Source organism: Hyla sarda, chromosome 2, assembly GCF_029499605.1.
Source record: "Hyla sarda isolate aHylSar1 chromosome 2, aHylSar1.hap1, whole genome shotgun sequence".
NCBI classification, from domain to species: Eukaryota; Metazoa; Chordata; class Amphibia; order Anura; family Hylidae; genus Hyla; species Hyla sarda.
The window spans coordinates 428,234,274-428,249,676 of NC_079190.1; the positions used below are offsets into that span (position 1 = coordinate 428,234,274).

Below are 15,403 nucleotides of genomic sequence, written 5' to 3' on the forward strand. Positions count from 1 at the left end.
GAACAAGCCAGGAGAGGTCTGGGCCAAGCACATCTGTACCATGTGACCAAGACAAACTTGCAAATCAAAATAAAAAATATTGTCATTTATACCATTTATTTTTAGAAAAGAAACAACTGAAAAATTATCCCCACCCCTAAAAAATTTATATTTTTCAGACCTCAGATAATGCAAAAAATACTAATTTATATGAATATTTTAACAACAGGATACTAATGTTTTAACAAAGAAAGAGTCGAGAAATCAATATTGGTGGTTTTTTAATGACATGCATGTGTCTTTGCATTCTCTCCACTGATCTGTCACATTGCTTTTGGGGGGACATTATGCAACTCCTGACACAAAAATTCAGGTAGCTCTGCTGTGTTTTAAAGCTTGTGACCATTCAAGTTCCTCTTTATCAAATTCCAGGGGTTTTCAGTGGGTTTCAGGTCTGGAGATTTGACTGGTCATGACAGGGTCTTGATCTGGTGGTCCTCTAACCTTGATTGACCTGGCTAGCTGGCATGGAGCATTGTTCTGCTGGAGAAAACAATTTTCAGAGTTGTGGAACATTGTCAGATCAGGAGCAAGCATTCTTCCAGGAGTCCGGCCATGCTAGAAGTTTTAGTTTTGCAACAGCTGGAGGCCCACTGGTTCAGAAACACTGCATTAGAGTATGACATACAGAAAAGTGCATGTACAAAAATATGCTGTTGGTTTTGGACTTGTATCCTTGTTCACATCTGTAAACAAGGACATTTCTGAAATGCTTTGGAATTTTTCATTGTGGACATGCACTCCTGTATGTCATGCTGTAATGGATCCCGAATAAAGTAACTTTATAGGTTAAAGGGGCCCAGGATAAGATGTCGTCTTAACACTGGACTGTTAAGCCGACATCTTATCCTGGGCACCTATAACCTAATATCTTACTGGCCAGGTAATTGCCAGTTTCCACTGAATAAACCATGTGCATTTTTTGTCATATGCAAATTATAGATGTAAAGAGGTCCATATTCATCCTGTTATTCAGTAGTTTTGCAATAGCTAGAGGCCTCCTTGTTGGGAAACACTGCCCTATACTCACAGCATCATGAGGTGATTATGGCTACAGCTCATGGAAATCCCAAAGCCCCCCAATTACTATGATTTTGGGAGCCATGTCATCTGCTGGTGTTGGTCCACTGTGCTTCATTAAAGGACATCTACAGCGTGATTAACACTTATCCCCTATCCACAGGATAGGGGATAAGTGTTTGATCGCGGGGGGTCCGACCGCTGGGACCCCCTGTGATCTCCTGTATGGGGCCGCGGCTGTCCCGTGCAGGGGGCGTGCCAGCTGCAGCATGACGTTGCAGCCGGCACCCCTCCTCCATTCATCTCTATGGGAGAGGCGGGGAGGCAGCGTTCGTGCCTCCCCGCCTCCCCCATAGAACTGTATGGGAACGGGGAGGAGACGGGGCGTCACCGTCGGCCTCTAGGTCGGCGCTACGCGCCTTAGCGCTCACCATGAGCGCTAATGGCGGTGCCGCGTTAGGGAGATCGCGGTGGGGTCCCAGCGGTCGGACCCCCACAATCAAACACTTATCCCCTATCCTGTGGAGTTGTCCTTTAAGTCCAGGGTCAACGCATCCGTCTACCTGGAGATTATAAAGCACTTCATGCTTCCTTTCCTTTTAAGTTGCATTATAGAAATACAATAAACTTTTGTGCGATATAAAAAATTTTTCGAGTTTCACCTGTAAATATATCCCCTTTTTTATCCCCTTTCTTCAGGAACTGTGCCACTTCTTTGGTGTCGGGTACTGCAATATAATCTTAATAACTTTAAGGCCATGTTTACACACTGCACAAAATTGACTCTGTAAAAAATGGCTGCTAAAAAAAATGTTAAATTTTTTTTTTTTAACTGCGTGTGAACATGGCCTAATACATAAATATGAATACAATTTGACTTAAAAAAAACATTAATCTATCTAAATACATCAGTGGATATTTGCTTAGGCACCACCCAAGCAGTGGATACCCATCCATTTCCTTTCCATTTATTTATTTATTTATTTATTCATTTTGCACTGCATGTTTATTATAGGATTTAACTTTTTTTTTTTTTTTTATAAAATTTGAGAATAATTACAAGATAATGAAAGGATTAATAGGTGACACAAGAGTGAAAGAAAGCATAAGTCCGCATTTGACACTGGTTGCCTGAAGAAAAAAAAAATGTCTGTAAAACCTAGGTAAATATCAGGCAGCCTATTGAGCAGAAGGATAAGGTCATGGAAGAATATTCTAAGCTCATCACATCTTACAATATGCATATATATCTTGAGATTGAATCCATTTAAAAAAGTGTGTGTGTTTGAGGGGAAGAATATCTAGTCCAAATGATCATATAGAAAAGAACAAAGAGATGGGGGAGAGTGCTAAAGGTTCTTTGTCCCTGCGTAAGAGTCTGATAGCGACTACAGTTGTTTGAAATGGAGGATATCAGGTATTCCATTTTATGCACATTTAAATGGGCACTGTCAAATTCAAAAATGTTTTATTGTTGTACATCTTGGCAAATATAGGAGTACCATCAGACAGGAGAGAGCACAGAGGAGTGCTTTCAGACAGGAGAGAGCACAGAGGAGTGCTTTCAGACAGGAAAGAGCACAGAGTAGTGCTATCAGACAGGAGAGAGCACAGAGGAGTCCAATCAGACAGGAGAGAGTACAGAGGAGTGCTATCAGACAGGAGAGAGCACAGAGGAGTACTATCAGACAGGAGAGAGCACAGAGGTGCCCTATCAGACAGGAGAAAGCACGGAGGAGTGATATGAGACAGGAAAGAGCACAGAGGAGTGCTAGCCCACCCTCACTTACTGGACTCTGTCCATGCCTGTGCTTCAGTTTGGACAAAGCCATGATTTTATAAGCCATGATGTCTATAAAAAAAGAAAATACAATTTACTTATGAAGTATATTAGAAAGGTTAATGTTTTGCCAAGATGTACAACATATCAAAAGTTTCTGTATCTTACAGTGCACATTTAAATAAAGTAGTATAACTCTTGACCTCTGGAATGGTATGGGAATGGGGAGCAAGGGGCCTTTTCTGCTGGGCAGATGTAGTGGACCCCCGTACTCTCATGTTCGCTTCCTTTGAACGCATGGCTACTCGTTGGGACCTTCCTGCCTCTGAAGAGGCCCACTATACACAACTTCATCATTACTTTTCTACTGGATGGAGCTCACTGGTTGTCTCTCTCCCAACGGGTTTTGAGAGGTTGTGTTGGGGGGGAAGGCCTCAGACGAGGGGTCTGCTCTCCAGTATCTACTCCTACATATTGTCCCCCCCCCCCCCCCGGATGGTAGTCCCCCCTCTCATCGTTTTATGAGCCGGTGGGAGGAAGACCTTGACACTTCTATCACTATCCCCCAATGGCGCATGATTTGGAAGCTTGCCTCAAAGGCTTCCATTTGTACTGCATATAAGGAGATACAATATAAGAAGCTCATGGGATGGTATCATACCCCGGCCTTGCTCAATAAGCTGAATCCCACTATCCCTCCTCAATGCTGACATTGTGGGGTGGGCTTGGGCATTGTATTTCACGTATTCTGGACTTCTCTGTTGATACTCCCCTTCTGGGCTCAAGTGTGTAGATTGGTCCATTCAGTATTGGGTGTGTATGTCCCTGCTTTCCCTTTGGTCTTTCTGCTACATCTACCTTCCAGGGTCTTGCCTAAAAAAAAATATAAACATTTAAAGGGGTACTCCCACCCTAGACATCTTATCCCCTATCCAAAGGATAGGGGATAAGATTTCTGATCGCGTGGGTCCCGCCGCTGGGGACCCCCGCATTATTGCATGCGGCACCCACCTGTTTTTCACCGGTACCGATGGAGGGTCTGAGCCGCGACTCCGGGAACGGAAGTCTGTGACGTCAGGACTCCGCCCCGTGTGACGTCACACCCGTCCCCTCAATGCAAATCTATGGGAGGGGGCGTGACGGCCATAGACTTCCGTTCCCGGAGTCGCGACTCAGACCCTCCAGCGGTTCAGGTGAAAAAACAGGTGGGTGCCGCATGCAATAATGCGGGGGTCCCCAGCAGCGGGACCCCCGCGATCAGACATCATAGGGGGGGTAAGATTTCTAGGGTGGGAGTAGCCCTTTAAGCTCTTACACATTGTTCTTGCTGCTAAAACTCTTATTGCGAAGCATTGGAAGCGGAGCTTGCCTCCATCTGAAGGGGACCTTCTGGCTAGGATCCGTGAGCTACGTTCCCTAGAATAACTTACTGCTTCCTTAAACAACAACATCCTTGGCTATCTGGGAACCATGGGATAGTTTTACAGATAGACAGCCTCCGTAGGCTTCTTCCTATCCTTTTGTGGCTCCCCCTTTGTCAGTAACCCCCCCTCCCCCCCTTCTCTGTTGGTCAGGTGTTGTCTTGTTTGTGCTTTCTTGATGTTTCTTCCCCTCCTCCTCTTTTTTTCTTTTTTCTTGTTAGTTGGTAGCTTTTCATGCTATGGATAGTATCCTTATTGCTCTATTATGTAGCAATTGATTTTTACTGTTTCTTGGGATTGCACTCCATTTTTTCTCCTGTTGGATGATGTCCTTTTGTTTCTTATGAAAATGTAATAAAAATTTACAGTTTAAAAAAAAAAAAAAAAAATAGTATAGCTCTACGACAGATGAATAGAAGTATCAGAGAAATATTAATATCTGTGTTATTAATATAATGTGTTATTAAATAGGGCATTATGAGGTGTATTTACATAAAATGTATGGGTACCTATTTGTCCAGTCTCCGTCATATATATTTGTATTTTTCTAGGTTATCCTGATCACATGGTATTTTGTGAATTCCGCAGAAGGTTTGACATCTTGGTTCCTCACCTCACAAAGAAACATGGTCGCAACTATATTGTCACAGATGAAAAGAGGGTATGTTTTCTATAATATGCAGTACTAATGCTTGTAAGGCACCTTAGAGTATACATATTCCAGGTGGCTGTGCTGGGTATCACCTAGATTATTTTGAATCATTAGAGACAGATACTGAAACATGTTGAAATGGGAAAGGTGTCTGGGAATGTGCCCAGAGACCTTTTTAGAAGTCATTAGGAAGGGGTTAGAACTTTAAACCCAGTTGGTGGAAATGTATTTTTGTCTGGCACTTGACAGTTCCGTTTTTCTTGTGTTCCTATGTCCTCAAACAATGGCCACCTAAAACTCTTTCACATTTTGAATCCATTGGTGGCTTTAGAATTACTGTCTCCAGAAGAGAAGTTGATAGTAGGATTGGAAGTATGGATAATAATGTACACTATTTTTTTATTTTTAAGTTTCAAATTTTATAGCAAATAATTTTTAAGAATATCAATTAACAAGTTTGAGCCTCCTTTTTTTCCTTAAAGAGTACCTGTCATCAAATGAAACTTTTAATATATTGTTCCTGATGTTAATTTATTTATCTTTGTAATTTATCGTCTGTTGAAAAAAAAAATCACTATTTTCATGTATTTTTTACACTTGAAATTTTGACCACTAGGGGCCTCTCTTCTATGTCTGCCAGCACTCTCCGCACAGGCTTTGGACTTGTGCTGGTGGGACGGGACATCGGCCTGTCAATCAGGAAGGTGGGAATGTGCACTGTGCGCGCTGCGCACAGGGTATAGTGGTAACTGGCTCTTGTCCCCTCCCCCCTGAGAAGCAATGTTAGCCGGCCGTCAGCACTCATTGCAGCGCTGATAGTCCTGGACAGAGTGAGTTTTATTTTTATTACACTCACCATCTTACTGATGTTTTCTTGAATTAGTGCTGTGCACAGCAGGCAGGACAGCTGCGATCACGCTCCTCTCTGTATGCCTAGTGTTGTGCATAACAGAGAGGAGGGGAATCACAGCATACCTGCCACGATTGGCTCCCTGTTCTATGCATGCTTCCGAGTGCAGCACAAAACAGAAAAGGGCGAAAGTCTTACCCGGCAGGCTTCCGCTGACATTACGCCTGTTGGGTAACGCCCCTACCAGCCGGCCATTGCTCACAGGCAGTGAGCAAGAAGTAAATGAGAAAAACAGCAAAACTTATGGACAAAATGAACAAAAAATACAAGTAGTCAAGAGGGGGAACGAGCAAGAAGCTAAAAATAACTTATCAACATGGTGGCAGGTACTCTTTAAAGGGGTATTCCGGCTTTATACATCTTATCGCCTATCCAAAGGATAAGGGGATGAAATATATTGTCGCAGGGGTCCCATCGTTGGGAACATCCATCACGCCCCCTCCCGTACATATGAATGGAGGGGGCGTGGCCGTGACATCACATCCCTGTCTCGGAGGCATCACCCGGCACAGAATGCAAGGGGCTGTACCAAGAATGCGGGGGTTCCCAGTAGCGGGGCACCTGCAATCACTCATCTTATCCCCAATCCTTAGGATAAGGGATAAGATGTATAAAGCCGGAATACCGCTTCAAGCAGAGCTCCAAGTTTCCTAATTCCCTTTTCTGCTGTCACCACTAGAGGTAGCTCACTGCATACACCTTTAATAATAGATTTTGTATGCAGTAAGCTCTCCTTAAATGAAGACTGCAGGCAGCATTGTATAAAACCAGGCAGTTCAGAAATCTGATTTATTTTAAGCTAAAAATAAGAACTTTTTTTTTTGTTATTTACATTTTAACCAACCAATTCTTCTTGATACTTGTAATCCTGCAGTACTATAGGATCATTGTAACTTTACTACAGCTGTAGAATTTGGCTTTCCTGTTAGGAATTGGCATCCTTTTTATATTTGTAAAATGATGCCCTTAGTTGAATGAGTGATATTCAGCTTGTAGCAGGTAATGCTTTCAGAGAATGAATGCAGCTTTTTTGCCTGTGGTACTGCTGGCTCCAGGCCCAATGTTTCTGAATTGAATTTCTATAGTAAATTATATGGATGTCCTGTTCCACTTTGATGTCTTTCTCTGTAACTCGTACAGCGACAATTGCATTTCACAGCAGCGGCACATCAGGGTGATGACTGTAAATACCATTGGGCTTGCCAAATTAGAATTTAGTGCAAGGCTGGGGCAGGTCCAATTTTTTTGTTTGTCAACCTGACTATCTGGATCAAGAATGCTTTTTAATTTAGTTTTCAGCTCTTTTGCTAGGCTTACATGGATATGTGGAATTTTACTGAGATGTGGTAAAGAGTTATCTGGATGTAGGAAGATCTTAAATATTGGCCTATAGAATGATGTTCTATGTTCTGGGATTACTGTACACGCATTATACAAGTGAACATGAAATTATAGAGTCATTACATCGTAGACTCTGAGATGATGGTGGTTGATACAGTTCTCTGGGGTCATATAGTAGGAAGGAAAAGGGTCTACACTATATTGGCTATTGAGAACCAGTGCAGATCCATGAACTTTGTGGTCTAATCTGGATGATGTACTGGTGAAGCTCCTATCTGAGGGTGTAAGATGTGCGGCAAAGAAGGCTAAGTCTCTGGGCAGTACTCTGTCTCCGAGTGATTTTCCAAGAGACAATCAATCAATTACATGGCTGCCAACCACGGGTAACAAAATGCGGCCGATACTAGTGCAACATGTGCAAATACGTGCTCCTTCCCTCACGACAAATAACATCTGCAGCTACAGGTTCGGAGTACCCAATCAAGGGCTATATAAACTGTGACAGTGAACACATTGTATATTGTGTGACATGCTGGGAATGCCAACTACAATACATAGGGTGCACCAGTTGTAAGTTAAAAAGGCACATCCAAGAACACCTGTGATGCCCTAATGATTTCTCTAGTCAATCCTTGTCAGGTCTTACAAGACATCTAATTGAAAAACATAATGGAAATAGTAATACTTTACAGATCCAGGGTATAGAGAAGGTTCCTCCTCCTAAACGGGGTGGAGACTGGGCACATGCTCTCTTCACTAGGGAAGCTTTTTCGATTTGAAAAATGGAAATGAGAGCACCAATGGGCTTAAATTTCAGAAATGATCTGATGTATTTTTATTAAGCATAATCCCATATGAGGGGCTTTATATGTGTAAACTTGAGATGTCTTTGAGGGCAAAAATGTCATAAGTGATGAATGATATATCATTCCTGCAACTATGTAGATCATGTCTAGTGGTGAGATACACACAAGATCTTACATCTGCGTCGCTATATTGCCATTTTTTTCATTATCTGTTGTGACACTTTAAATGCTGTTTCATATACTCTCTAGGTATATTGATTTATCCTTTACTAGATACCTTTTATGGATGCAATTCATATGAAATGTATATGATGATAAAATGGTTGTCTCCCTTACATTCGAAGGTTTTGAATACTATATATAATTTATAAACATTCAGGCTATTTGTTTAGTCTATACAATGTGATTGTTCTTTGTCTGACATGCGGCATTAGTTACAATTGATTTCTAGGTATCCATGTTGCATTCACACCATGCGGCATGTCATAAAGAGTGATGTTTTTATGCGGTTTCTGTATGTATATATTTTCTCTTGGTTGCTCAAATAGCAATGCATGGAATTTTAACATACGTGATCTGGTTTAATGTATGCTTTTGGCATTGCTGTTTACCAAGATGCACATTTTTTCTCATATATAATGGAGATCTGCGATCCGGTGTAAGAATCACATTGCTGTTTTGTGAAATGTAGATTTACTAATAATCATATTAGATTTATGTGCATAATATACCGCAGACCACAATTTATACTATGTGACAATGAAATGATACAAGGAATTGCACACACTACTAGTGCTGGGCGGTATGGCTAAAGATGAGCGCACTTACAGTAAATTTGATTCGTCACGAACTTCTCCGCTCGGCAGTTGATGACTTTTCCTGCATAAATTAGTTCAGCTTTTCGGTGCTCCAGTGGGCTGGAAAAGGTGGATACAGTCCTAGGAGACTCTTTCCTAGGAATGTATCCACCTTTTCCAGCCCACCGGAGCACCTGAAGGCTGAACTAATTTCCGCAGGAAAAGTCAACTGCCGAGCCGAGAAGTTTGTGACGAATCGAATTTACTGTAAGTTCGCTCCTCTCTAGGTATGGCCTAAAATGAATATCACTGTATTTTTTTTTATTATCGAGGTATTACTGCCTGTTCCCCACCCCCCGGCACCCCACCCCCACCCCGCGAGCTATTTGCGTAGTGCTGCACCTTCGCAGTACTACGTTAGCCGCACGCAAGGCTTTTAAATCTGTTCCTGTACCCTGAGAGCTGACAGGGACGGGGAACAGAGCCGCACTCGGCATTCTTGTCACACCGCTAGCAGTGATGGTAGCGATCGCGCTCGCGGGAGGCATACTTGTGACACCGCTAGTGGGCACATGGATCCTGCTAGCGGTGGGGATTGATCGTGCTCGCGGGGACACTGGCTGACAGGCGCCGTGGGGGGGACACAGTAAATGGATTAGCTTCTGTGGCCCGATTCCGCTCTCGGAATCGGGCCAGAGAAGCACACCGGGACAAGTGAGGGCACCGTGCTGGGCTCTACAATTCACCCGGAGGGTGGGGGAAGGGCCCAACTGGTATAGCGGTATGGGCAAAAATCCATACCATGGGAGAAAAAAAAAAAAAACGGTATCCGGTTCATACAGGTATACCGCCCAGCACTACGCACTACCCTTTTTTCCTTTTGCTCTAGGAATGGGCGGTGGGTGCAACCCTGCAATGTTTGAAATTACCACTGCCACCATGTGATCTGGTTCAATGTATGTCTTTGACACTAAAGTTGTTTGATATGCACTTTTTCACATTTAATGGAGATCTGCCATCCAACGCAAGCATTGTATTACTGTTTGTGATATGTATATTTATCATGAATTATACCAGATCTGTATATATCACAAAACCGCAGACCAAAATTCAAACTATGCGATAAGGGAGCGAAACATGAATACTGCATGCACTTCCCTTCTTCCTTTGCTCCAGGAACGGGTTTTGGGTGCAACTCTGTAACATTCAGAATTACCATCACCTGTGATTTAGAGTTGGCATCTTGTTGGTGTTACGTCAGTTCTGGTTTTGGGAAGCCGGGAAGTGGATTTGCAACTAGGTGTGTTTTTCATTTTTCACATGTACGTTTGTATATAAACTCCCTTGTTAGATGGTATCTCTGCCATGATTAAGAGCTTAGGCTCGGAACGCATTGGCGTTTCACTCCTATTCAGATCCTATTTTTAATATGTAAGAATTAAATGCAAAGTTTTATTGGACCTGTTTTACTGGGAGCTGGACCCTTCACTTTCTACATGTCCTATGTCTAAGCGGGTCCCTACTTCCGGACCCTAGACCAGTGCCTGCTGTGGTTCATAGTGGTGAGCTGATCCATGACTGTTTCTTTGCAGCCTCACATGTTGTTACCCAGGTTCAATAAGATGTTTGAGAGCAAGATAACTCAGAAAAGGATGAATAGAGTACTAAAGAGTCCTACATAAAAAGCAAGGAATTTCTATTCCTACATAAAAAGCAACTCAGGGATTTCTGATAATTACTGATACTGTACAGCTCTGGAGATCAACAAATATGCCTTTGCTAAAATATATTAAAAAAAAATTGGGGTACTTTTTCCTTGTTTTTTTTCGTTCTTATTTTCCAAATTCAGTTTATGTGAAGAGCAAAGACTCAAAATCTCAGTTGGATGGGACTCAAGGGGGGATATTTATCAAAGGATTTAGACTGTTTTTTCCTGTCTAAATTTGTCGCACAGAAAGTCGCAATCTAAATATGTGCGACTTTTCTGCGACTTTTGCTCTAGAGGATTTTTAGAACGTGATGCATTCTACTCTATTTTAGACGGAAATGCATTGTAAAATGCATTGGTGCTGAATTTATCAAAAGCGACTTTTCAGCGACAAGTTGCATTGGCTGAAAGTACGCCGAAATGTCAGACCATACTGGAGCAGGTTTAAATACAGTCTAAAGCATAGAACCCAAAGTCTGTGTGCAGAATTTATCAAGAGCCTTGCGCCTTTTGATAAATTAGGCTCACAATAGACCAGCCTAACCCTCTGTAGTTTGGTCTATATTGATGTGGGACATAGACAGCTTTGATAAATATCCCCCATGGTCTTTTTTGCATAAATACTGCTTTTCATTTTTTCCCTGTATTATTTATATAGCATATTCTTGACTAATGCGCAGGGCTCTGTACATGAGTCAAGAAGGCACTGGGAGGTGTGGGTCAAGACAAGGAAGCGTGCTAGGCTGTGGCACTTGAGTAGCTTGGCCTTGTCACCTTTACACTTGACTGAGAAATAAAAAGATGATTTTATTAATTTGGTAACCACCCTTAGCTCCAAGAAAGTTACAGTTTGCTTGTATAGCCTAACCACTATCCAAAGGTGTCAGCAGCTCTTAGAAGCAAATACAGCTGACAGATTTCCTTTATACTAGTATCAAGTTTACAGGTGCCCAAAGAAGTCTGTAAACAATGAAAGTGGAGGAGGATTGGCTGTAGAGACACAGTAGCAGAGCGGATACAGCGACTTGTAGTGACTGTTAAATCTCAATCCTGGCTGGATTTACAGCTTACACTGATCAGTGCTGCTCTATAGTGTCCTCCATGCTGCTGCTGTTTGTGTATGTGTGCAGTGTATGGGGGATGGTATAGCTGCTAGTAGCTACACATTTGCATAGGGACAACTAATAACAAAAAAAATTTGAAAACTGCCATTTACGTATTATATGATGGCCAGGTATAGTGCTGGTTCTCATGTTCACACAAATAAGATCTTGAATAGTTACCTAAAGTGCAGCAATGCTTTAATTCCCATCTCAAACATTTATGGCATATCGACTATGCCATAAGGGTTCATTAAGTAAATGTCCCATCTGATAAGACATCTGCTGCATGCAGGTGAAGAAAATGGAGAAGTGAACACACATCCATGGCGTTCTTCATTCACTTTTAAGCGAGTTAAGAAAGCAGCTGAATTGTGTATACTCTTGTATACTCTTTGGATATGCCATACATTTCTCAAATTGGAATAACCTGTAAGCATATAAAGCACTTTGAAATGCAGAGCCATTTATATAAAATCCCTTGGGGGTGTAGACAGGTGATCTGCGTATGATATAAAACCCAAAACATTACTAGAACAAGCAAATGGTTTTAGATGTCACAGAATGAAAGATAAAAAAAGCCTGGTAAATCCTCTGTGATTCAATGTTGTTACACAATAAAACATGAAAAAGTTGAAGGCAGCAAGGAGAATAGGTTTTTTACTTTTACTCTTCATTCTTTCATGTATTTTATATTATGACCAGGGAATATCCAAATTTTTGAGAAAGACGAGTCATGGATAAGTTTTTAGTAATATTTTTGTTCTTGTTGGTTTGGTCACTGCATGGTTTTACTGTCAATCCCCTGTGTTGCCCATCGCAGACTCGCTTCGGCTTAGTGAGGAATTTCACACTCGGTTTCTAGATTTTCTGTTATCGTCATAACTCCTGGATCACATCGAGTGAGGGAATTACATGTGACAGGTTTAACTTACTGGACACCATTGCCTTACACCAATAGGGACCCTGTTACACATTTCAGACTCTAAAGCTCCTGTTGCACAATTCATTTTGACTTCTAAGGAGGTCACTGCAAACAATGTTAGCTGCTTTTGGACACAATGCCTAAAGGGCATATCCTCTGCAGTACTCAGTGGGGATCCTGTCTGTCTAATACAGGTTGTCAAGCGAAATGAGATTTTAGAGTTTACCAGTGACTGTTTCAAGACAGGGAAAGGTCTCTAGGGACAGAGGGACAGTGCATTTTTAATGCTTGATCAACTTAGCTGGTGATTAGGGATGCATCATTGGAAAGAGCGCCTGTAACTCCTGTTTGTAACATAAATAGTACATGCTGTAGAGATCAGCGCTCAGACGTTCTTTTGGTGTTGTTGGTTCTATAATTTAAAACTGGCCTGATAGTGTTAAAATATTAAGCAGCACATAATACAATGATCTCTTCTATTCATGAATGTGTTTGCTTTATGGGTTGCCTTGATTTTCCTACAGAAACCTTGAGAATCTGGAAGCACCCTGGTTGGGAGACCCTGACATATGCTGAAAGCTCAGATGTGCAACTCATCTTAGGGGTGAAGTCTTTAGGTTAGGGCTCATTCACATCATGTTTTGGGGATACGGCAGTCATTGTCATATTACCGCTGGACCTGTGCCGCACCCCATTTATTAGAATGAGCCGGACAGATTCAACTAGTGACTCCAGTCGGCTCATTTTTGGACCTTATCTGTTTATGTTGCCAGACTGAAAACTGGCGCGTTTTCAGTCTGGCAACAAAACCGGATACAGACCAAAAATGAACCGACTGGAATCCCTAGCGGACTCTATCTGGCTCATTCGATTGAAAGGGGTTTGGCACAGATACGGCAATTTTCAAATTGTCCCTCCGGTTCCGGGTGCCGTAACCGTGATGTGAATGCGCCCTAATATGGATTGATTATTTGCATAAGTTGCTATGATTAAGCAATCTCTATAAAAGATTATATAGAAGCAAACACCATTCACAATTTTGCATCCCCCAAAAATTGCTCTTAGAAATAAAATTTCAGCTGCAACTTTAACATTTACGCCATAGTTATATACGACCAGAGTAACTTTTAACAATGAAGTAGTATGTAAGACACTGCAGACCTTGTATTTACCAGGTTCCTATAAATTAGTTAATAATAATATTTAAGTAACAAAGGCTCGCATATATGGCAGTGAAGATAATGTGTTATAAAAACACTCCTTGCGTTAAGAGTAGGAATTGAAAGGGTCGGTGTTATAAACATGGATCCACCCTGAAACCTGTGGTTAACCATCCTCCTCCACTGGGAGCCAGAAATAATTTTTCTATGGGGAATGAGATGAGCTGTGCCCCGAGCCTCGGTAACAGGCGGCGGAATAAGGCATTCAGCAGAACAATAACCTAGAAATGCGAAATGTACCAGGTCTCCGCGTCTTGTATAATTGCAAAGCCCATGAAATAGTCACCTTAGCATCTGCACAGCTCAATGCCATTTATTGTGCTGTTTAGAAGTCTCAGCTATTCTTCGCTGTTTAGCATTAAATGTCACCCCGAGACTCCGCAATCTGACAGCGTGTTTGCAAGAGCCGACTCCTCATGTAATATGCACCACCTGTGCGTGTCTGATCGCCTTTGGGAATTCAGTCCAGGGGTTTAGCTTGTTTGCTTAACAAAGCCAACGGTAATAGAAAAATACAAGTAAAGCACGAGGGCAGCTATGGTATTTGTGTCCGTATGCTGGCATGACTACTAATTCTACAGGAGAGCCAGTGATGCCTGCCAAGGGCTGCTAGGAGCTGATGGGTAGTGGTCGGCATCCAGGTGTCTTCTACTTTTTAGGACCGGTTCATAGAATATGTATCAGTTTACCTCAAGGCTTGACACGTTTGTTAGAAAATTTGGAGGCCGCTAAATATTTTAGAGCCAGGATGCCACACGTAATGTAAGGTACGCAACAGGACATTATATGACGTTGTATGATGTCATTAGGGTCCCCTCATCTCTCCCTGTGTGTCAGTCATTACTGTCCCCTCTCCCTCCCCGTGTGTCAGTCATTACGGTCCCCTCATTTTGTTTCCTCTGTTTCACAGTTATTACTGTCCTCTCATCTCTGTCTCTAGTAACTGTTACACTCAGGACAGCCTACCAGCTCAAAGCTTTTTTGTGCATGCAAGTTTAGGTGACAGATGTTCACAGTGGATTTCCTGCAGCGTGAGGTATGTGTGACCCTACCCTTAAGAGCATTTGTCTATTTTCCTGACATCATTTTAGTTAATAGTTGTATTTCTCTTAAAATCACACCACCTTTCTTTGGTAGATGTCCCGAAACATCAGTGTTCCACTCCAACTATGGGGTTTAGGAAACTGACTGGGAATGTATGCCAAGCCAGAAATTTCTCCAGAAAGAAAGTGTTCCCCTGTACAAACTAAAAGAGAAAGGAGGAGCGCTCTATAGCTTAGACAATACCAGAGGGTGGGTGAGGCTCTAATGAATCACAGCCGCTTACCCAGAGTAGTTGTGGAAATCATACACAACAATGATGAGCGTATATCCAAATATCAGGTAGGGAACTGTATGCAGCCCTCAAGCTTTTCAATTCTGCAATCAAGTAGTGTAGGCTTCTATGTGGTTAGCAGCAAGATTCACGTGGCGCTGATTGACCTAGATCAGACACAGCAGGAGCCATGAAGGAATTAACGCATGTGCAGCGAAACGCGTTGCAGCTTGGTAAATAAATCCTTTCATGGTTCCTGCTGTGTCTGATCTGGGTCAGTCAGCGCCACATGAATCTTGCTGCTAACCTTATAGAAGCCTACACTATTCGACCCCTGTACAAACGGCCTTTTCGGAATGATTGACCCTC

At 42.2% G+C, this 15,403-nt stretch overlaps 1 protein-coding gene across 5 annotated transcripts in view; it reads left to right on the forward strand.

Annotated features, from left to right (window-relative positions):
- Positions 1 to 15,403, forward strand: part of MYO18A (myosin XVIIIA) — a 350,022-nt gene that overhangs the window by 196,822 nt on the left and 137,797 nt on the right. For all 5 annotated transcript variants that reach the window (XM_056559045.1, XM_056559047.1, XM_056559046.1 and 2 more), the window contains one exon: positions 4,812 to 4,921. In XM_056559045.1, coding sequence (XP_056415020.1) covers positions 4,812 to 4,921 — 110 coding nt within the window. The remainder of the gene's footprint in view (positions 1 to 4,811; positions 4,922 to 15,403) is intronic.